Source organism: Haliotis rufescens, unplaced genomic scaffold (genome assembly GCF_023055435.1).
Source record: "Haliotis rufescens isolate VD_foot unplaced genomic scaffold, xgHalRufe1.0.p SCAF_1, whole genome shotgun sequence".
In the NCBI taxonomy this organism is placed as follows: domain Eukaryota; kingdom Metazoa; phylum Mollusca; class Gastropoda; order Lepetellida; family Haliotidae; genus Haliotis; species Haliotis rufescens.
Genome location: NW_025963779.1, coordinates 64315499 through 64338277, shown reverse-complemented (window position 1 = coordinate 64338277; position 22779 = coordinate 64315499). Strand labels below are relative to the sequence as shown.

Below are 22779 nucleotides of genomic sequence, written 5' to 3'. Positions count from 1 at the left end.
TATGCCTATGTGTGACAGGAACCTTTATATATATCACAGTCGGGTGTTGACAGGAACCCGTATATATATCACAGTTGGGTGATGAACAGGAACCTGTATATATATCACAGTTGGGTGATGAACAGGAACCTGTATATATATCACAGTTGGGTGTTGAACAGGAACCTGGATATATATCACAGTCAGGTGTTGACAGGAACCTGTATATATATCACAGTTGGGTGATGAACAGGAACCTGTATATATATCACAGTTGGGTGATGAACAGGAACCTGTATATATATCACAGACGGATGTTAACAGGAACCTGTATATATATCACAGTTGGGTGTTGAACAGGAACCTGGATATATATCACAGTCAGGTGTTGACAGGAACCTGTATATATATCACAGTCGGGTGTTGACAGGAACCTGTAATGCTATGTATATCACGGCATCCAGGTACAGACAAACGTTGGATGCAGATCATAGCCACACTCCCCACGTGTGAATAACCACCGGAAAAGAAAACATTGCGAAAGTTAAACACGGATATTTATTTTCTAAAACATATAAACATTCGACAGTTACATACAAGCAAATCGCCATTGCACCACCGTTGACCTCTCACGGTAGACGTTCACGCGAACTTCCGGTACTTACTTTCGGCAAACCCCATGACATCACCCAGTTCAGTTGACCTGTACAGGCGGGAGGGCATTCTTTAACCAAACACTAAATGATCACCTGACACTGCATGGGCTATTGTCTACGTTCTGCCTACATCCTAAACGTAGCATCAACATAATAGTCATCTAAACTGATGCCTTCTTTGTCCGGGCATAGTTTTAAATTTCGACTAAAACCTAGTCAAATAAGGAATAAAACCTTGTCAAATAAGGACTAAAACATTGTCAAAAAAGGACTAAAACGTTGTCAAATCGTGGTAAGTAGTGATTTTAGAATTTGTTTCTGAAATCGTGGGTTAATTTAGACATGGTGTAAATTTGAGTTTCAACAGACATTAACCTTAAGTTTTGTTGAGTTATTTTTAAGACTTCCACTGCGTATCACATTGCTTTCAAGTATTCTTTTATTTCGTCTCAACTTCCTCACCAGTTAAAAAGGTAAACAGTGGGCGATGAAAACTAAAAATGCTCATTTATAAAAAAAATAAATCTTCCATTAAAAATCTCCCTTCTCCATTTACCTTCGCGTGAGTACACGTTCAGCAACAGTATTATTTCGTTCTTCTCATGTTACACAAGGACACTGACATACCTCACACCGTACTCTGTTTCACAGGTAACCTTCTGGTTTTTACCAAACATACTATAGAGTCTTTGAAATAATCAGATTAAACACACTGACGGACAAGCCACAACGGTCGATTATCTTTACTGCATTATGAAAGCGATGTACAGCGTGTGTGTGTGTGTGTGTCACAACACATGACGGATGCATCGATCGCCATCAACAAACCAGAGCTTGGACATATCTTCAGTATACTGATTGAACTATATGGGGGAACATGATACATTTACACATATCTAATGACATGATGGATAGTATAGGAATTCCGTGTTTTCTTTCTCCCTCAGTGTATATACGTGTGGTAAAGACATGGTATGTGCGTTACATTTCATGACACTCGTTCACAGAGTAATGCCCTATATTTTCAATAGCACTGACAATAAAACCGATATTCTGCACTGATGCAGAATAGAAAAGATTCCAATTCCACAGATACATATTTAAGACCTCCATATTTAGTGATCTATGTTCCGTACAAAAGTGCGTTAGTTCAGGATCTAGTGCAATGACATCACTTAACCTCCAGCGAATTACGCGGCTGGATTTCGAGTAGAAAACGAGCTGTGCTATTCTTTCCTTAGCATGTATCAATGGTTGATATAATCACAATACTGTAGTATTCACAGGATACCTTGAGTATTATTTGTACCTACATCACTATTTGGTGTGAGTTGGGTTAAATGCCCAGTTGTATGCTACTCAAAAGAAGTTAAGGTCCATCTGATTCTTTATGTCATGACAGCCTAATTATAGCAATATGAAAGAATCGGTGGTCCTTAACTTCTTTCGAGTAGTATTTTTCGAATAGTTCACGGCGTGTCAGCTTAAAAGGGGAAGGAAATACAAAGTGACGCCGTTAGACTTTCACTACTTTTGTGAAACCCACGGGCATGGTGTTAACTGGTCACGCATCCGGGCTCGTGAACATCCAGCTAGAATCGGTCTTGCTAAAGATGGCGACCAACTGGATCGGGTATTAAGGCTCGCTGACTTGGTTGTTGCATGTCACAGTATTCAAATTGCGCAGATCGATGCTCATGAGGTCAATCACTGCATTGTCTGGTCCAGAATCGATTATTTACAGATCGTCGTCATGTAGCTGGGATGTTGCTGGGGACAATCACTCAAACAAAAAACTAATCAGGTCGAATCTGATAGCGGTACTCAGGACCAGAAAAGTAAGTTAGTTCAATCTAAGTTTGTCACAGTTGATGATTCTTCAACGTCCATCAACCAAACCCAGTTCGCCATATCGACAAGCATTTCGGCAGATTGGGACACCATAAGCAATTTAAAAACAAACTACACCAACGAAGCTTATGAATGGTTAAATGAGGCAAACACTGGCTCGTTAACTGTGTCGCGCAACACATGAAAACCCTTGTTATACATGTAAGTTACAGAGCTCATATTAGATGACTACTTCATGATCGGCGTCGACCAGTAATCACATACAATGCAAATTTACTGATTACTTACTTAGCGTGAATTATAAAACATAGACATATTTCAAACAGAGCTGGGAACATAATGATAACGGTATATACATCACACAATGCATTTATAACAGTACACAGACCATGGCCAATATAAACAGGGACATTGTGGCATGACATACGCAAGTCCAAGACTTGTAAACGTACGCCAATCACATACTCACTACCATCAGAAACGCGAACCTCACTACAAAAAGAAACGCGAACCACAGAAACATATGGAGAAATATGCAAGTTAAGGAGAGATGTTTCCAATGTGTACCCATTAATAACAAAACTAACAAGCAGTCAAGTGTCACCACAAGTGTCTTTTTTTATTATCACAAACGCTGCACGTGATTTACACGCTAATTCTGCACGAGACAAATGGTGCATCTCGAGTAATTGATCTATGACGTGTGCTGCGTTCAAGAGCATCGATTGACAAAACATACCAGTATGTTTGTTTGTCTGATCTAATGTATCTTGAATAGGAGTGAGTGAGTGAGTGAGTGCGGTTTTACGCCGCTTTAAGCAATATTCCAGCAATATCACTGTGGGGGACACCAGAAATGGGCTTCACACATTGTACCCATGTCGGGAATCGAACCCGGGTCTTCGGCGTGACGAGCGAACGCTTTAACCACAAGGCTACCCGACCGCCCCTTGAATAGGAGTGGTTCTTTACATATGAACTAACATGTATGGGATTCGCGTTTCTTTTGGTAGTGAGAACATCGTATGTGCATGTACATGTAACACTCTTTGGTATTTCACATCACAAAAACTGTATGATACCATGGATATTTACCATGCGTACGTTGCCATATAGCAGACATGGGTTATTCGACAAGCAGCCCAACTCAGATATTGTGGATCTGTCTCTTTCCAGCACATTGCCTTCAATATTCCAGATACTGTGTTATCAGAATAAGTGTTCAAATGCCGGATTAGGACTTTTAATGCATTCACTATATTCATAGTTCTTAAATGAAGGAATGAGTGGGTCGGGTTTAACTCGAGATTTGAACAGTATCTCTGGCGTTTCTGGCGTGCCCAAGGGACGCAACTCTGTACAACAAATTGCGGCGCCTTAGACGACTGGGCCACCTGTGCCCCTTTGTGTGTACATCAAAGAGTAGAATTATTTTCAAAACTAATAAGAAGTACATTAAATATCATTTAAGTCTACAATTTCGAGATGACATATTCAAGATTAGTGTCAGCTGCGGAGTAAACAGGCGTCAATGATGTCGTAAACTAAACTAAGTGAGACACCTGTTTCCCTATAAACTCTTATAGCCTCCAAATATACGATGCTCAAAATATCCAATATGCTTACAAAAAGTATCTGTATCAACATGAAGCAGTTATTACGGGTAGGCAGGGAACCCAGGGGCTCCCCGAGACGCCACACCCTGCACATGAATACCCGACAGCAAGAGTGTACGTTTGCACGATGACTCTAAAGGGTAGATTCGTGGTTCTATTCTGTGATTGTTTTGAACAATTCTCTACGGTATTCCTCCCCAGCATAATATATACAGTGCTGGGAATGCAACCGGGATTGTCACAAATAGGGGACAGGGTCGTAATGTACCATTAGATCAATACTAACACGCTTTTTTACAAGACCTCAAGTCTTGTATCGTTTTAGCACATGTTTATAATGATCCAAATCATAACGGAAGCGGTAATGTTTGCGGCTAAATACATGCAATGCTAGTTACAAACTTGAATTTATAGATATTATATAGGCGATACATAGCACTGGTTTAGACTTGGTTTCAATATATAGAAACTAGTCGTGGTGTGATTTCTGATGATGATCTCCAAAATGAACCAGTTTGATGTCTTGTGGAACACGACTGCTGAGATACTATACTAAGTATGGAGGGACATCTTAAAGCGTTCTCCTGACTTTGCTCTGTTTCTACAAGCACGGAGTGCAGGGAGTGGAGCTTAAGACAGAGGCCATTGTAAAGACACGTGTAGCTCCCAGAATACACTTGGTGTCACTTCCGCTTTCCATACATTCAAGTAGTTGGCTGTACCTACACTGAAGGAGCTGGCTGTATCCGTTTAGAAATTGGCTACTCACGATGTAACACTGATGAAACAATCAGGACATGTATTACACAACTATTGAGGGGGATACTGGGATAAAACACAGCCTGGTGGGAAGCACCCAACTGTTTCACACGCATGTGGGACCAACCTGCCTCATCTTCTGGTTCGCTTCGAGACTGGCGTCTCTTAGTCTGACCCCACACTCCCGACGCCCCTCACAAAAATGATGGACCCTGCCTTCCACTGTGCCTAGATTCCGAGGATGAACTTATGTTTTGTTGTTTTACATTGGAATGAAGCTGAAAATGCTCCGTTCCTTGGCAATGTCGAAAACTATTCGCATGACATGATAACATATCAAAGAATCAGGCCCATTCATTCCCATCTTCACACTCAGAACCTTATCAAAAGTTGATTAGTGTTGCATCATTACCCCAATAGTGATTGAATACATAAATTACTTCAACAGAGCCAACTGATCTACACGCATTGGGTGTACATGTATATACGTTTATAAATATCAGAGTAATTAGAAAACATCAAGTATGCTAATTTTTCGAAAATCGTTTTCGTCTGAACTGTCTAACCATATCATATCGGTTGGAACTATTAATGAACATTACAATCGATCTGTTCATTCATTTATGATATTTAATTCCTTCGGTCATGTATACCCGATTTCCAAACGAATCTGCCACTGAGCACCAGTCCTCATCTCCCGCCTCAGCACCTGCACGCCGAGCCACTGCAAGATCGTACATGACACAGCAAGCATCCCCAGTTTACAAAGTCAAGAACAACACACTGGCGAGCAGCAGCACTTGACTCAGACCGGAACACAAGTACACAGCACAGTTAGTGGTGATGTCATATGCATTGACGGTAACCTTGAAAGACCGTTGCTTCCGTCCTAGCGGGTTCTCAATGTTACAGACATAAGCACCTGTGTCATTCTTTGTCACCTTGGTGATGAGAAGTCGGGAACCGTTCGCTTTCTCTTCAATCGTGGCTCGCTTGGAATCTGGTTGAATGACCTCGTCGTCTTTCAACCACGTGACGTCCGGTTTGGGGTATCCGAAGGCATTACAACTTAGGTCTATGCTGTCGTTACCGCTAATAGTAATTTCCTTGTTTCCGTCGCCATTTTTAAAATATGGTTTTCCTGGGGACAAAACAGTAAAGAGTGATCATTACTTTGTTATGTAGACAGGAAAGGAATAAGCACTTTGTGGCTAGCCACAACTTAATTTTTTATTCAACCAGCAATCAAGGGGCAGTTGTATGATCTTAAGGGACTTCCGGTCCCCGAATAAGTAATTTGAAAAAAGACCCGAGACTTGAGCATAATAAAGAGGCTACAGTCACTAAAGTTCAAAGTCTTAAACATTTAGTCCCAGAAATATAGTTATAATATTTTAAAAAATGTATCTACAAAATCCAAATGGAGCCAAGAACATTGCTTAATGTCAGATGAGGCAATCTAGACTTGAGTTGGGTTCATATCTTTCTTTATTCTCTGGGGTCTGCAAGACTGACGTTCTGTCGTGTAGGTCGTACATACTGTAACATGTATTCTTCCAGTGTTCTGGTGAAGAGTTCTGTTGCGCCACAACCCCGTTACCCAATAATTGATGAGGAACCTTTATGATAATAAAATGACTACTCACCTGACATTTTTACCACGACATTGAAGGCCTGTATCAGGTAGCTTTCGGGGAAGAAGATGACCCTGGCCGTATACTCCCCAGCATCGTCTTCCACTGTAAGGAGCAAAACACACGCCATGAGGAAACGAATAGAGCCAAGCATGGCACACCCAAGGCGGTGTGAGGAGCCATTGTATATGTAAACCTAATTGAACCAATTTCAGCACATATCGTTCTCTGACTTACATGGGACGTCTGAAAGTATCCCCTTTCAAAATTAAACGTGATTTCTCCCAACAGGGGGCGGTCGGGTAGCCTTGTGGATAAAGCGTTCGCTCGTCACGCCGAAGACCTGGGTTCGATTCCCGACACGGGTACAATGTCTAAAACCCATTTCTGGTGTCCCCTGTCGTGATAATGCTGGAGTATTGCTAAAAGCGGCGTAAAAAGACATACTCACGCACTTTTTGCAATTTTCACCTCTTCCGAATATATACAAATCAATCGATGAATAAGTCAGTGAATGTTATTTACGTCACAGGCAGCCATATTTCACCTACATCATGACGTCGTGTGAATGATAGAAGCAGTGAGTAAGTGAGTGAGTTGGGTTAAACGCCGCTTTTAACAGTATTTTATTTATATCACGGCGTGTCAGCCTTTTACCACTTTGATGAAACCCATGAACACCGGTATGGTACTGACAAACCTAGGAACATAATCGGGGCGAAGCGGGAATCGAACCCACGATGTTAGGTTTCTAGTGACCCAATGGACGCACTCTGCACATCGAATCTTGCCCCGATGATGGAAGGGCTAGAAGAGCAGCAGTTGTTAGCACGATCCACACCGTCACACCGTATTGGGTACCTATTCTTGCCTGGATTACCCACGATAGTGGACATATAGAGTTAATCAATACATGAAAACATTGCATTTGTCAGCGGTATCAAGTGCCCTGGAACTAATGTGTGGACCCCACAATCCATTGGTGGATAGAATTAGCAATGGTTGTTGAGATAGCGTTCCCTCGTGAAATGAGGCTCTACTCATTTCTTCTGCATGTCTTTAATACAATATTCATTGTTTGATTTTTGTGATTAATGAATTGTCATACATCATTAAATGAATCAGTAGAGCCATACCATACCATGACAATACTCATTGTGAACCAACGGGGCCTGGCATGGTGTTGACAGACCAATGGTCGTATTAGATGATTTCTGATCACGGCTAAGGGACGCAACTCTGCACAGGGAATTAGATCACCCGGCCTTCCACGACTCGCTTTGGAAACACGTCCCGTATTGAGATAACACCACCTCAGTGTGTATAGGGGGGTTGTTTTCATTCATATCAAGTCATGTGACCTCAACGAGGGAAAGGGGGCACGGGTGGCCCAGTCGTCTAAGGCGCCGCGATTCGCTGTGCAGAGTTGCGTCCCTTGAGCACGCCAGAAACCTATGATTGTGGGTTCGAATCCCGGTTCGCCCCGATTATGTTTCTAGGTTTGTCAGCACCATACCTGTGCTCCTGGGTTTCACAGAAGTGGTAAACGTCTGAGACCTGCATCACTTCGGGCTTTCCTCACACATTAAGCTGACACGCCGCGATATAACTGGAATACTATTAAAAGCGGCGCTAAACCCAACTAACTCACTCAATGAGGGAAACACTCAAAGTGACGCAGGTCGACGTTTACCAATCCGTTGAAACCGGGGGCACTGACACAGCCCGACAAACCAAGGGCCATAACGAGGGCAAAGATCAGCAGTTCCAAGGGCCGCAACTCTGACTGGTTCAAATCAGGCGGTTGTGAACCTCCTGTACATGAGTGAGTGAGTGAGTTGGGTTTTACGCCGCTTTTAACAGTATTCCAGTTATATCACGGCGTGTCAGCTTAATGTGGGAGGAAAGCCCGAAGTGATGCAGGTCTCAGACGTTACCACTTCGGTGAAACCCAGGAGCACGGGTATGGTGCTGACAAACCTAGAAACATACTCGGGGCGAACCGGGATTCGATACCACAATCATAGGTTTCTGGCGTGCCCAAGGGACACAACTCTGCACAGCAAATCGCGGCGCCTTAGACGACTGGGCCACCCGTGCCCCCACCTGTACATGAGGATTACAAACATGTACCATTGTCCCACTAAACATACATGTGCAGACACACGCACACACGCGCGTATCCGTGACAATTAAATAAAGTAAATGCATGCTGTCACCAGTAACTCATAGAAAATGCCCTTATCTATAAGAATCTTGTTTTGTAATACAACTGTCGACATGTCAGTAACGTGATGTCAGAGAACATTCCTGATTTCTTCACCCACTGTCGACCTTCCTTGTTTGTTGTGTAACGTCACACTCCGCAATACCACAGCTATATGAAGGTGGTCTGTAAATAATCGAGTCTAGACCAAACACTACAGTGACTGACATAATGAACATCGATCTACGCAACTGGGATACGATGACATCAACCAAGTCAGCGAGTCTGACCCACCCAATCCCGTTAGTCGCCCCTTACGACAAGCAAAGTCGCTCTTACGGCAAACATGGGTTGCTGAAGGCCTATTCTAACCCGGATCTTCACTGGTCCTTGCGTGCGTGCTTGTCGAACTACATACAAACAAAACAGACCTGTCTAATGGACTGCGAGAAACACCTTTTGTAACAGGACAGAGCCGGGCGGAAGACGAGCCAAGGCAGGGGGTATTACTATTAGATTAATTGACTTTCACCTACTTTCTGCTATAGGTAGCCTCGTGCGTCTTCAAACGGCGTTGTTTGTCTATTGCAACAATGCACAAAGTCACTCAGGTCTCAGACGTTTACCACTTTGGTCAAGCCCACGAGAACGTGTCTGGTGCTGACAAACTTAGAAATGATTATCGAGGCGAGCCGGGATTCGAACCTACGATCATAGGTTTCTAGTGTATCCAAGGGACGCAACTCTGCACAGCGAATTGCAGCGCCTCAGACGACTGGAACACCCGTGCCGCCCAATGCCAACCACGAAGTACTTTAACAGGTTGGAAATTCCCTAAAACACCATAGTTGTGTCTTCGTAATAGATAAACATCTAGTCTCTGGAATGAAAATATTTCACAGAAAAATGTTGTTCAATTATCTTAGAAACCCTCTTCATTTCCTGAAACTGCAGTAATCTAGACTTGCCAACTCTCCTAGACTTGCATTGGCTGTATTGGATATATTTGTTTCGGGGTCTGTCTTAGAGAGACTATCTATGTAAGAAACATCAATCTTTCCCACCTACTGAGTGGCGACCTCGAGGTCTTGCCACCGGCCAGCAATCATTGAAAGAGCTCATTGATTACGACTGGCAATTTTGTAATTGCATCCAGCAGCTTCTGAGTCGTGCCTCGGCCAGTCTAACGTTGCCGTGACCTGCAAATAACCCCCGAATAGAGCCAGTAGCGATTGTCGGTCAGCGGACATATAATATCTAACAAATATGGCTGCGGATGCTGCGTGTCGGATTGGCGTACACTCGTCTAAGATGCTGGCGAGATGAACCATGTGTAGTACCCTGGCGCAAAATCGATCACTCTTTTCTTCACAGCTGAATGTCTCAAGGGGACGATGATGTTTTATCCATATGAAAATTTGCTCGCTTGCCGCCTACATGGCTCTTGGTCAAAACGTTGACGGATAAATCAGGGAATGCTGCGACGTTCGTAATGCCCTTCACTGCCACAGATAATCCTACCCTGAGATGTAAGATAATCATAGCGTTATTCATTCAATCGTATCATGTTTATTTGACTTGCGATGGACGCACTGTGCCTGTAATCTCTAAACTAGCCGGGATCAAACACGGCTGTTGGTTTAAAGAAGAATTATTTCATTCACTGACAAGAAAACTTCTGATGCGGTGCATCAACATGGCGGCAGACTCTTTGTTCGTCAAATTATATTTACAAAAAAATAGTTCCCCCAGACTATTTCATCAACACAGGCATGTTTAAAACAATCTGAACAATATTGGTTTCAATAAATTTCCATTCTCATATCTTAAACCATACTTTTGACTACTATGCGATTACCAACCTCTCATACTGAATTTGATAAACAATGTCTTTCTACGGTAAATAAGCGCAGTAGCCAATTCAGGCTGAAAGCAGGTCAAGCCGCAATCATATTATTGCGGTAAACTTTCAAGCAAATGTCGTCCATTTTGGGGTTTAAATAAAAATATAACTCAAACACTAACAATATATCGAGACGTTTGTGAACCAGTAGACCTAGTATGACATCTTTTAGACAATTGTTTCTCAAAAAATAGAAATGGACCCACTCGGAGAACTGTCTCCTCTCATTGCCGTAAACTTTTAACAAATAAATAGAACTAAAATGAACAATTAATAAATATATCGATAATTTTAAATAATCGGGCCTGGACCGGACAATCCAGTGATGGCATCATGAGCATCGATCTGCGCAATTGAGATAAGATGACATGCATCAACCAAGTCAGCGAGCCTGACCACACGATACCGTTAGTCGCCTCTTTAGACCGATTCTAACTGGATGTTGACCGCGCCCGGATGCCTCACCAGTTAACACCATACGCCTACTTTTGGAGTAAGGTTTTACCATAATTTCTTGCAAGTTATAACGTAAAGTTAAGATGTCACGCTACAAAGCTCAACACAAAACCTGTTTTGTAAGGTTTTCACAGTCAGAAAACAGCAGTGTGTACTACACGTCTTGGCTAAGGAAAATATTTAGACGTAACAAAATCGCACCTCCTTTTTCCAAACACATTCATAAATATTAATCCAGCCAAGAGGGAGACAACCGGAGCCAAGCAGACTGGTATGGGTTTACTGCATACCACTGGAATGTACCAGTGGTGAAAATCTGAAGTGGCATGCTGTAAAGACACACATGTTTGTATATTGATTTTAACCTGTAAATTAATTGTCCACGTAGCCCCTTGGGACGAAAAGTTTGACACTGTCATTAAATTATCACAGAATATCTAATGTATTATTTGAGTATTTCCAACCTCGAGGGAGGGGCCCTGTGACTCACACCCCTCGTGGACACGAATTTCACGCGTTTCACGATCTGCTGCACGTGCTGAGTCAAACAGCGTTAGAGTCAACATCCGGGCAGTGGGTTACGTCATCGTAGGATGTGTGAAGATGATGTGTAAACCGTACAATGAACCGACTTCAGCGACGATTACCATAGAGCTATGTTGACAGATCTAGTACAGGGTCTGTGATTCATGCGGTGTGGAGTGAATGGTATGGAATGATGCATTTGAAATAAATGTCAAAGCCAGTGATCTCTGGAAAACCCTAAACCTTCTTGTTTCCTTATAGCTAGTCCTGCACCATGACCGTGGAATATATTTATTTTATGAAAAAAACATGATCTAGAAATGCATACAAAAGCAAGTCTAGCCAGCTTAAGCTAGCTCTATTCCACCATGACCGTGGAATATATTTATTTTATGAAAAAAAACATAATCTAGAAATGCATACAAAAGCAAGTCTAGCCAGCTCAAGCTAGCTCTATTCCACAATCAGCATAGGGAATTTTTATTTTTTTTAGAGTCAAGAAGGATATTGTGTAATATAAGATTTCAGAGACAAAATGTTAGTCTACCTTATAGCTTGCTCTGTTTAGTTTATCACGTCAAATGTATCAGAAATACATATAGTCAAGGTCTATATAAATATTTATCATCTTTTTCTGTATTATGTTGCTGACCAACCAATACGCTCTGTCAAGTTTGTAAATACAGGCCAACTGCTTGCTTCCTCGATTAGAATTAATCTTCCCATGATTGTCGCAAGACTCGAATATGCGTGTCGGTAGAGGCGACTAACGGGATAAGGTGGTCAGTATCGCTGAATTAGTTGATGTATGTCATCGTATCCCAATTGCGAATATCGATGCTCATGATGTCAATATCTGGATTGTCTGGTCCAGGCTCGATTATTTACAGGTCGTCCTGGAATATTGCTGAGTGAAGCGTAAAACAACAAACCAAACCAAACTTTCTTCCTGGAAGTTGAGGGGGCACGGGTGGCCCAGTCGTCTAAGGCGCCGCGATTCGCTGTGCAGAGTTGCGTCCCTTGGGCACGCCAGAAACCTTTGATTGTGGGTTCGAATCCCGGTTCGCCCCGATTATGTTTCTAGGTTTGTCAGCACCATACCCGTGCTCGTTGGTTTCACCGAAGTGGTAAACGTCTGAGACCTGCATCACTTCGGGCTTTCCTCCCACATTAAGCTGACACGCCGTGATATAACTGGAATACTGTTAAAAGCGGCGTTAAACCAACTCACTCACTCACTCCTGGAAGTTGATCATTGGGGCAATGTAGGCGTCAGGCTGTTAAAGCATTGGTTCAAGCTTTGTCTGAATCAACCACGTCCCGAGAAAAACACCAGAGTTCCTGGCTACAAATTAAACTTCTTTCACTGGTCATTGATAAATTTATTTTACTGAGGCCAACGACCAGCTTTAGTGTCAAACACTGTGTACGATTATCTGTTGCCTGAAGATTCACGGCCCATTTGTCTGAAGCATTGGTTTTTCATGTGGGTTACATACACAAGAGGCGACGATTGACAAATAGGTTTGCATCAACGTTTTACGTCTGAAGTGAACTGTCTTAACACTTCCTCGGAAAACTTTAAATCCACTTACTTTTCACTCTTTTGGGGTTTAGTATCTAATTGTTTCGAAAAAACCACCGTCTCTGGCCTCAACAGGGTGAAAAACAATCTCGCGTTCTTGGTAGACAGACAATGAAATGTAATCTCAAGGCGTTCAATATCGCCTGGGTCCAAAATGTGCACAAAACGATTGCAGCGTTACGAGTTTAGATTAGACAGACTTGCGGGAAATGTGTTTTCGTTTTTGTTTTTTTTAGTTTGCCAGATGAAATATTTATGTTTTCTTTGTAGTTAAAACATATAACATGTCGGCCAAACATTATCTGCCGTGTATAACCAAACGCATCACTCAACAAATACAGGTCTTATTGTCCACGTTATGCCATGGCACGGCAACATCAAGACCTCATATTAACCTGTCACAAAAAAAAATAAACAAATGAAATTAGAATAGGTCTTCAGAAACCCATGCTTGCTGTAAAAGGCGACTACGCTTGTCGTAAGAGGCGACTAACGGGATCGGATGGTCGGGCTCGCTGACATGGTTGATGCATGTCATCGTATCCCAATTGCGTGGATGGATGCTCATATTGTCAATTACTGGATTGTCTGGTCCAGACTCGATTATTTACGGACCGCCGTGATATCGTTGGAATATTGCTGAGTAAGACGTTAAACAACAAACAAACAATCAAACAAACAAGAAAAGACAAATACTTTCACATATATCAACGTGAGACAACACCCTGTGTTTTCCTGATGGGATCATAACGAATTGAAGAGTGAATGTCGAAGATAATATTTCAGCAGTATCGCGGGGGACTGTTAATAATCGAGTCTGCAGCAGACTGTCTATTGAGCAAGGTCGGGGTACGTTGGAACGAAACCTACTAAGTCACCGAATGTGACCAACCGATCTATGATATTCGCGTCCTCCATCACAGGATGATGTGGGCCGATCCCGGAATCCCCCCTCACTGCGAGTGAAGGAAAGGTCCGTCCTCCATAGTCCCAGTACGATGCCAACTGTGAAAAGCCATCAGATAAAGGTGATATTCAGCAAGACTGATCCACGCATCAATATTTGATTCTTGCCATATCATTCTGACGCCAGGATACAGACATAGAAAATAGTAGTTGCGATAAACAGGATGCAAAATTCACCAAACACTCTGGAAATCTACAGCGCTGGGTGGAGTTGCGACCCTCAGACGTGTCAAGATTCGCTGGTCGTGAGTTCGATTATGATTATGACAGCACCACACCCGTGCTCACGGAGTTCACTAAACTGGTAAATAACTACGGCCCGCGCGTTAAGCGGACACAAAACTTAGATTCTGCTGAAAGCGGCATTAAACTTAACCCACTCATTTGCACACTTCACCGTTAGGTTCATCTTCCCAAAACAAGGGGGCGTTAATTGACTATAAAAGTCCAGTTTCAACCCTTGCCGAACACGGCTTGAATTTCCAGGCTCGATCCTGGCTTTTACGAGTTATGTCCCTTCTATATCCCTCCTATTGGCCAATCAGATTCCATCTCTCATATCACTTGCATTTGCTGCAAAATGGCGGCGGCCAGTGAAGACGATGTGATCGCTAATCAAGTGAGTGAGTGGGTTGTATTTAACGCCGCTTTTAACAGTATGATCGCTAATCAAGATCTATATTGTAATAAAACGTGTTTAACCTGCGAAGTACATCAAATCACTTGAGCACCTTGGTTAGTAACATTGAAAGATTTGCAAAAAATCTGTCGTTGCCCAGTTGGCGGTACACATGCTTTGCAAATCCTGCAGTCGACCGAAATCTGCGCGTTGAAATCCACGTTGTTTACGAACCGGATGTCTAGTAGGTTGCGCGATTTTGATTGGGTTATGCATAGACTCGTTAGACCAGCCAAAGTGTTACTCCGGAATTCCAGCCTAGTTTGGCAAGCTGGAATTTTGTAGTCAGTTAACGCCCTTGCCTCGGAAAGATGCGTCAGGTTTGTCATCGTGAACGTTTTCACTTATGAGTCAGTCGTAATGATTTCTTGATATGACCCCCAAACACATTCCCTGTTACGGGGTCTGGTATACTCACCAGTCTTCCCTAGGGTGAGCGTGAAGTTCTTGTCCCCGTACGTCACCCTGTCCTTCACCCCAGGGATATCATCCAGCATCTTGCCATCCTTATGCCACACCGTACGCAGCTGTTCGAACGTAGTTTCTGCTTCACACTTGATTGTCACGTCCTCGCCGACTGTCACGTTAGAATTCTGCGTTAAAACTGAAATGAAGAAATGAAAAATGTATTATCTATTAAGTATTGCACGTTTCAAATCCACCAAGGAAAGGGTCGCGGGTTGCTTAGTGGTCCACAGCACCGTACTTTGCATATAGAGTTGCGTCCCTTAGCTCCCGGTTTCCGGTGTCAAATTTCAGCAGTTATGTTTCTTGGTCCCATTTTCGTGGGTTTCATTAAATAAAGTGGTAAACGCCTGGCAGGATTGGTTTCATCATACAGCAGACAAATGGAAACAGTTATAATGATCATTGTCCCAGGATAAAATAATGTTTAAAAGGTAATATCCTGCTTACAAAGCTAGCTACTTTAAACCAGCATTTTCTCGTTTCTCATTGCCAAGACTTTGCAAAATATAGCCCAGTAATATGCATAGAAATCAGTTGATTTCATGAGATGGATAAACTTTTAAGTTATTAAATATTGTTTGTGTAATGTGGATGCATATTACTCCTTTCTTAGATGAGAGAAATGTTCACATAGCTTCATCACCACATGGTATTCCTCGTACACACACGTCATTCACAGCACGTCATTATGAGGAATATTAATGGGGGGGGGGGGGGGGGGGGGGGGGGGGGGGGGGAGGGGGGTAGTAGTATTCTTATTAAGTCGACCTGTGAAGATCCGGGGTAGAATAGGTCTTCAGTAACCCATGCTTGCCATAAAAAGGCGATTATGCTTGTCGTAAGAGGCGACCAACGGGATCGGGTGGTCAGGCATGCTGACTTGGTTGATGCATGTCATCTTGTCCAAATTGCGTGGATCGATGCTCATGATGTCAATCACTGGATTGTCTGGTCAAGACTCGATTATTTCCAGACCGCCGTCATAAAGTTTGAATATTGCTGAGTGCGGCGTTAAACAACAAACAGACAAACAATGTGCAGAATATAATCTGTATACTTTCTATTAACTTGTTGCGTGACGTTCCTCAGATTTCAGCTCAATAACGTAATATTGGAATAATACATACAGTGACCTGATATTCCGTGATAACACTGAAATAGTTTGAGGCCGAGTTGAAACCAAACTAGACGCCATGCGACGCCTGCAACAAAGGCCCTATATAGTCACTGTTGTTAATACGCATGTCGTGTATATAATTGTATAAATGCGGTATTGGTCGTCATCAAACACATTTTTGACCGCCTCCATAGTGTAGCGGATAGAGCGTCTGATCGGAGAGCGGAGGGCGGTGGTTCGATCCCCTTGCCGCGTCATACCAAAAGACGTTAAAGGATGATACTTGTTGTTACCCTGCCTGGCGCTCGGGGATAAAACAAGGACTGGTCGGCTCGGAGTCAGTGTACTGAGTGGGGTATCCTTATTAAACTACAGCATGGAATCTAAATGGGCTAGCGCTATAAAATCGACATCATCACGAACGGACAAACGCTCACACATCGCTATATAAGTACAATAATCCTGAAGGCGACGTTACACCCAATTACACCTCACCTCAAACACGTTTTACCTTCTAGTCCAGCTGTGTGGTGCGGACCAATACAGACGTATTAGGACAGTTGATTAATAAAGGCCCTTGTTTCGGACACACAGAAGGTCTGGACTCCCGGCCCGACATGCAGCACACTGGCTGACGTCATCCACCCGTCACTGTCACGTAGTAGTTCGAAGTTCAAACGCAGACATATCGAATTTATAAACGTCGCAAAGCCAGTGTATGTATCGGCCATTGAGAAATAAATATTGAACCATAAAAGAATCAATATAGACATAATTAAGAGTGTGTCGTGTACAACCTATTTTGTTTAAGACTGAATCTCGTGCAATGTTTAAACATTTTTATGTTGTGTCCTTTTGGCGGAGTATATATCATTGCGCTGACAGAATATAGCTGGGCATTCTTGAACTATTTTCACATGTGTATCAAATTAATGCTTTTAAAGGAGGAACAATTACTCAGTTACGATGAGAATTGAAAAAAACTCTGTGAGTGAAGAATAATGATTACTTAATAAAGTTTTTCAAATCCCTTCACGGCGCCGGACTGGCTGGCTCCCGCTTTTGGGTTATAAAACATGATCAAAATGCAATTTCATCAGACGCGTTTCTGATTACGTATAATTAACAAACATAAAGAACGACACGTAGTTTATAGGGACTTTTAGATGTGTGATTTAGCTAGTTTGTGCATGAAATTCCCTCTTCAAGTTAGGCAATCGATGAGGCTACAAATTGAGGGGCCATCATCGATTGACAACCCAGCATTACACGCTTGTCTTGTTTGGACATGCATCTGACGTGGTGGAGACGTGGCGTTAGGTGTCATTTGTCTACTTCGATGGAGAAATAATCAACATAAACTAAAAACCAAAGGAAAATGATTCTTACTTGTTACTTATTGGTAATATAAATACCTGGGTGTGGAATGAGTGGGGATGGGGATGGGTTGTCTGCAGATGAGATATTTTTTCAGATGGAAAACCTGATACTTTTTTATTAGAACTGTGAGCTTGAATTTTTTTAATCGTTTTGAGGAACGGGGCCAAGTTCCACCAAGCGATCCTAGGATTACGACAACAGTAAGTCTATTTCAGACAATCACAGCCTCAGTGCTTAAGGAAACGCCTAGCTGTCCGGTTTGGTAGTCAAGTAGTTCGTTTGCTCGCAACACCGAAAAATCCGGTTCGATTTCCCACATTGCGAAATGACAAAAAGTGCACAACAATATTCCCTCTCAGGGATTCTGTCCAAAGTATACAGACATTAGAACATTACAAAGTGCCGTCGAATTGTTTCAGAATGCATGCATAAGTTCTCTTACGAATGATTTGACGATTATTTGGACAATATTCGGAATGGCGGCCTTTTGTTTGTGTTCAGGTTGATGGTTGCTATGCGACTGCAAGTCTATATAATGAGGAACCGTCTCTGAAGAAACGAACGCCAGCGAGATAATTGATCCCCAAACTTAAACAAACACATGTACATACAAAGACCATATGAAATCAGATCTGTGTTTTTTGCTTGTTTGTTGTTTAACGCCGCTCTTAACAATATTCCAGATATATGACGGCGGTCTGTAAATAATCGAGTCTAGACCAGACAATCCAGTAACTGACATCATGAGCATCGATCCACGCAATTTGGACAAGATGACATGCATCAACCAAGTCAGCGAGCCTGACCACCCGATCCCGTTAGTCGCCTCTTACGACAAGCATAGTTGCCTTTTTATGGCACGCAACTGGGATCAAATGACATGCATCAAGCCTGACCACCCGATCCCCTTAGTCGCCTTTTATGACAAGCATAGTCGCCTTTTACGGCAAGCATAGTCGCCTTTTACGGCAAGCATAGTCGCCTTTTACGGCAAGCATGGGTTGCTGAAGACCTATTCTACCCCGGATCTTTACGGTTCGAGATGTCAGATGACAAATACGCATGGGAAGACATTACGCTGATTTTATATGCTGACTTGTCCCCTTTATAACTATTCCTCTGCATCTACTGATCAAAACAAACGTTCTATCGATCGTGTCCGCGACGCGAATGTTTAAGTGAGTGTTGTTTTACGCCACAGTCTAAGGTATAGAGTAGGTCCTCTGTAACCTATGCTGGTCGTAAGAGACATCTAAATGGATGGCGTAGTCAGGTTTAGTGACTTCGTTTATTGCGTGTCATCGTACCCCGACGATATGGTGTTCATAATATCAATCACTGGTTTATATGGAAGAGATTTTTAATTACAAGCCGCCGCCATATAACGCCCTGGATTGTTAGTGAGTGCGACGTTAAACAACAATCAAACAAAGTAAAGAAGCCCTGTGACTCTTAATAAACGTTTTTGTCAGGTCCCCGAAGCTGAGTGAATCCATGGCATACGGGCTATGATGAAAGGCAATCAAATCACCGAGTCTGACAACCGTTCCAGTTTAGTTTAGTTTGTTTGTTGTTTAACGCCACACTCAGCAATATGCCAGCTCTATGACGGCGGACAGTAAATAATCGAATCTGGGCTAGATAATCCGGTGATTGATATCATGAGCATCGATCTACGCAAACGGGATGCGATGACATACACCAACCAAGTCTGCGAGGTTGACCACCCGATCACCAAGTCGCCTCTTCCGGCAAGTATAGTTGCCTTTTACGGCGAGCATGGTGCTAGTTTAGTCGCCTCTTACGACAAGCAGTAGAATTGTTTAGACCTGTTCAAACCCAGGTCCCTATAAGTGGCTCAAAAGGGTGGTCGCCAAGGTCATATACTAATGTCAGATATATACTGATACCCAAAAAATAGACAGTGGTCTATTATAACAAATGTCTATATATCTAGCAACGTAATATGTACTGAGGGGGCACGGGTGGCCCAGTCGTCTAAGGCGCCGCGATTCGCTGTGCAGAGTTGCGTCCCTTGGGCACGCCAGAATCCTATGATTGTGGGTTCGAATCCCGGTTCGCCCCGATTATGTTTCTAGGTTTGTCAGCACCATATCTGTGCTCGTGGGTTTCACCGAAGTGGTAAACGTCTGAGACCTGCATCACTTCGGGCTTTCCTCCCACATTAAGCTGACACGCCATGATATGACTGGAATACTGTTAAAAGCGGCGTTAAACCCAACTCACTCACTCACTCAGTCATATGTACTGATTCTTCGGGGAACCTGTATTACTGCTCCGGGCATTGTTTAACAGCATCAGTGATCGTTATAATGGAGATGGTTGTCCTTGAAGAACTGTCACATCAGCGTCACTACTTACAACCACGATACGTTGACCCGAGTCGCCAATCGAACAGTGTCAACTTGTCTAACTGTGGGACAAACGAAGCTGATGTCTAGGGTTGGAGGTCTCAATAAGACTAATAAAGAGACCCTAGGAGTGACAATCAGCACCGATAAGGCTCTGGCGTCCCTGGGTGTAGTTCTATCTGCCTCTGCTGCACAAGAGATACTGATGCTGGATTCCAGATAGGCCAAGCATCCGCGCGAAGACGCTAGATGAATACCAAAAACTCTTTTCAGTTGAATTAAGAAAAGTTTACACGTAATTGAAAGTTGACCTTTACTGCTACTCTCGGGGATCAATACTTTGGCATTTTTATTCAATTGGCTTTTCTTTCCCAGAATTGAATATTAATGTTTTTACCATCTCATTGCATTGACAGTCGGAGACAGATCACTGTATATCGTCACATTATTAGCAACAAAGCATCGTAATACCTTCTGTCATACACGAACAGAAATATATCAATGCAATAAAAAGTAATAAAACAAGTGGATAACGGTCTAATCATTTAGATGTCATTACCCCAAGCACGGCTACAGAAAGTAATTGGAGATGCACCATGAGAGTACTCCATGTGGTTATAGCAGGCATTTTGAAGCTTATTGATTCTGACGCCGCCGAGCCTCCATACAATTATCAATACGAGACTTGATAGCCCCCTCCTTATGTTAAGCCTGGAGTGTCCGCCAGCGTGATAAACAAGACTTGACGGTATGCCTTCTGTAATGCTATGTCTACCATGAAGACACGACTGTGACTGGGAAGATTTATGGGTCATGCAGTGATCCCCGATTCCGGATTCTGGAGCCACCGCCGATATAAGATGTATGCATCCCTTCAGATGAACAAATGACTTTCTGCTAGGGACTGTTCAGTCAGTGTCCCGATATACGGATCTCCCTCAGTTCCTAAGACAGCCATTATGTAACCATTAAGAAGACGCATTGCCCTGGATGGACTGGAGACCCTGAGACTGATCAATTAATGTCTGCATCGCACCTATCAAAACTCCATTGCACATCGCCATTGACAGGACTTGCGCGTTCTAGTCTATGAACAATTACATTTTAAACGATGAATTGTCAACATAGCGGTATCATTACGACTTTCTTTCTCTTCGTAAAAGGCAAAGATGTCTTGAATATGTATAACAATGGTTTTACATGGATTTTGTCTTATCACAACTGGAAAATGGCAATGTGTTCAACAGTAAATGATCAGCAGTTTCTACCGAAGAAGCATTAACGTTAACGTCTCGGATTTGGGGCGTTTATTATTAGGGGGACTCTTAAATAATTTAAAGCTTTTGTTTCTTTACAAATTTCTTAATGCTTGCTGTTTAACGCCGCAACTGTATGACGACGGTCTGTAAAAGATCGAGCCTGGACCAAATAAACCATTGGTCGATATTATGCTCCACGTTCCACACCGTCGGGGCCGAGGACACGCAAACAATCAATTATCACACTTCGGAGTTTGGCGATCTTAGCAGAAAGTTCGTCTTCGGGTCTACAACTGTTGTTTAAACTATTAGTCTGGGTGTCGTTGTACAGAACAAACTTAGCGCTACGACTGTCGTAAGTCTGGGTTGAGGTATGGGAGTTTCGATCACCTTAGCGCTAAGATCGGTTTGTACAACGGTACCCTGATGTGTTCAGGAGAAGTCAAGAAGAGTGAACAACGGTTATAGCGAACTCAAGGGGACCAGTAATTTTAGTTTGTTACAACCGTAGTTCGTTATAGGTGAGTTGAAATGGGGTTTAACGTCGCGTCCAAGATTATTTCACTTATATAGCGACGTGCATGTACGTGTGTGTGTTGGTGTGGCTGCTTGTACTAGTCTGGACTGATGCCGATTTATAGTGCTAGCACACTGAGATACCATGCTGCAGTTTAACATGAATACCCCACTCAGACACAGTATACCGAGTCCGAGCCGACCAGTCCTTGTTTTAGCCCCTTAATGCCGAGCGCAAGACAGGGTACCATCTTTTAACGTCATTTGGTACGACGCGGCATCTACCAAGTCCCTCCGCACCAAGTCAACAACCCACCCGAGCCATTTCGTCGACAAACATCATTTGTGGTTTATAGACACGTATCTAATCGAGTATGTATTGTTCTACAGTTTTTTAGATAATACCAACCTCCTATCTACTCGATAAGGTGAAATAAATCCACGTCTAATTGTTGAAAGAAAAAAGTAGAAATAAAACATTCTCCTCGTGTAATCTCTCTTTCGCACAGCAACTTGAACCCAACTCATGAAACATTCATGAAGTGAAAACGTCAGTACGTTCTCGCATGCAAAAGATGTGATATCCTGGAAGTTCCATGTTACTTCATCTAAATGTCAATTCAATATTGTCAAATAGCCAATATATCTGGAAACTGGATCGATTTTTGGCGTTGGGTGTGTCTGAGTTTATAATGTCTGGCAGATATTGCTCACTGACGACACAGTAGAACTGTAACACCGGTCGCTAGAATTCCCATGCACTGGTCCACACTCAAATCGATCCTGAGAGCTGCTCTTATCCAATGCCGCGCCGAGTTGGCCCGATATTTCAGGGCTGTGCAGTTTGTTTAG

At 42.8% G+C, this 22779-nt stretch overlaps 1 protein-coding gene across 1 annotated transcript in view; it reads right to left on the bottom strand.

Moving 5' to 3' along the window:
* Positions 1 to 519: 519 nt before the first annotated feature.
* Positions 520 to 22779, bottom strand: part of LOC124142404 (hemicentin-1-like) — a 46556-nt gene continuing 24296 nt past the window's right edge. Inside the window, exons 3-5 of the mRNA XM_046510859.2 lie at positions 15234 to 15419; positions 6508 to 6600; positions 520 to 6002 (exon numbers count right to left, since the gene is read on the bottom strand). Of these exons, the coding sequence (XP_046366815.1) occupies positions 5623 to 6002; positions 6508 to 6600; positions 15234 to 15419 (659 nt within the window). The 3' untranslated portion in view covers positions 520 to 5622. The remainder of the gene's footprint in view (positions 6003 to 6507; positions 6601 to 15233; positions 15420 to 22779) is intronic.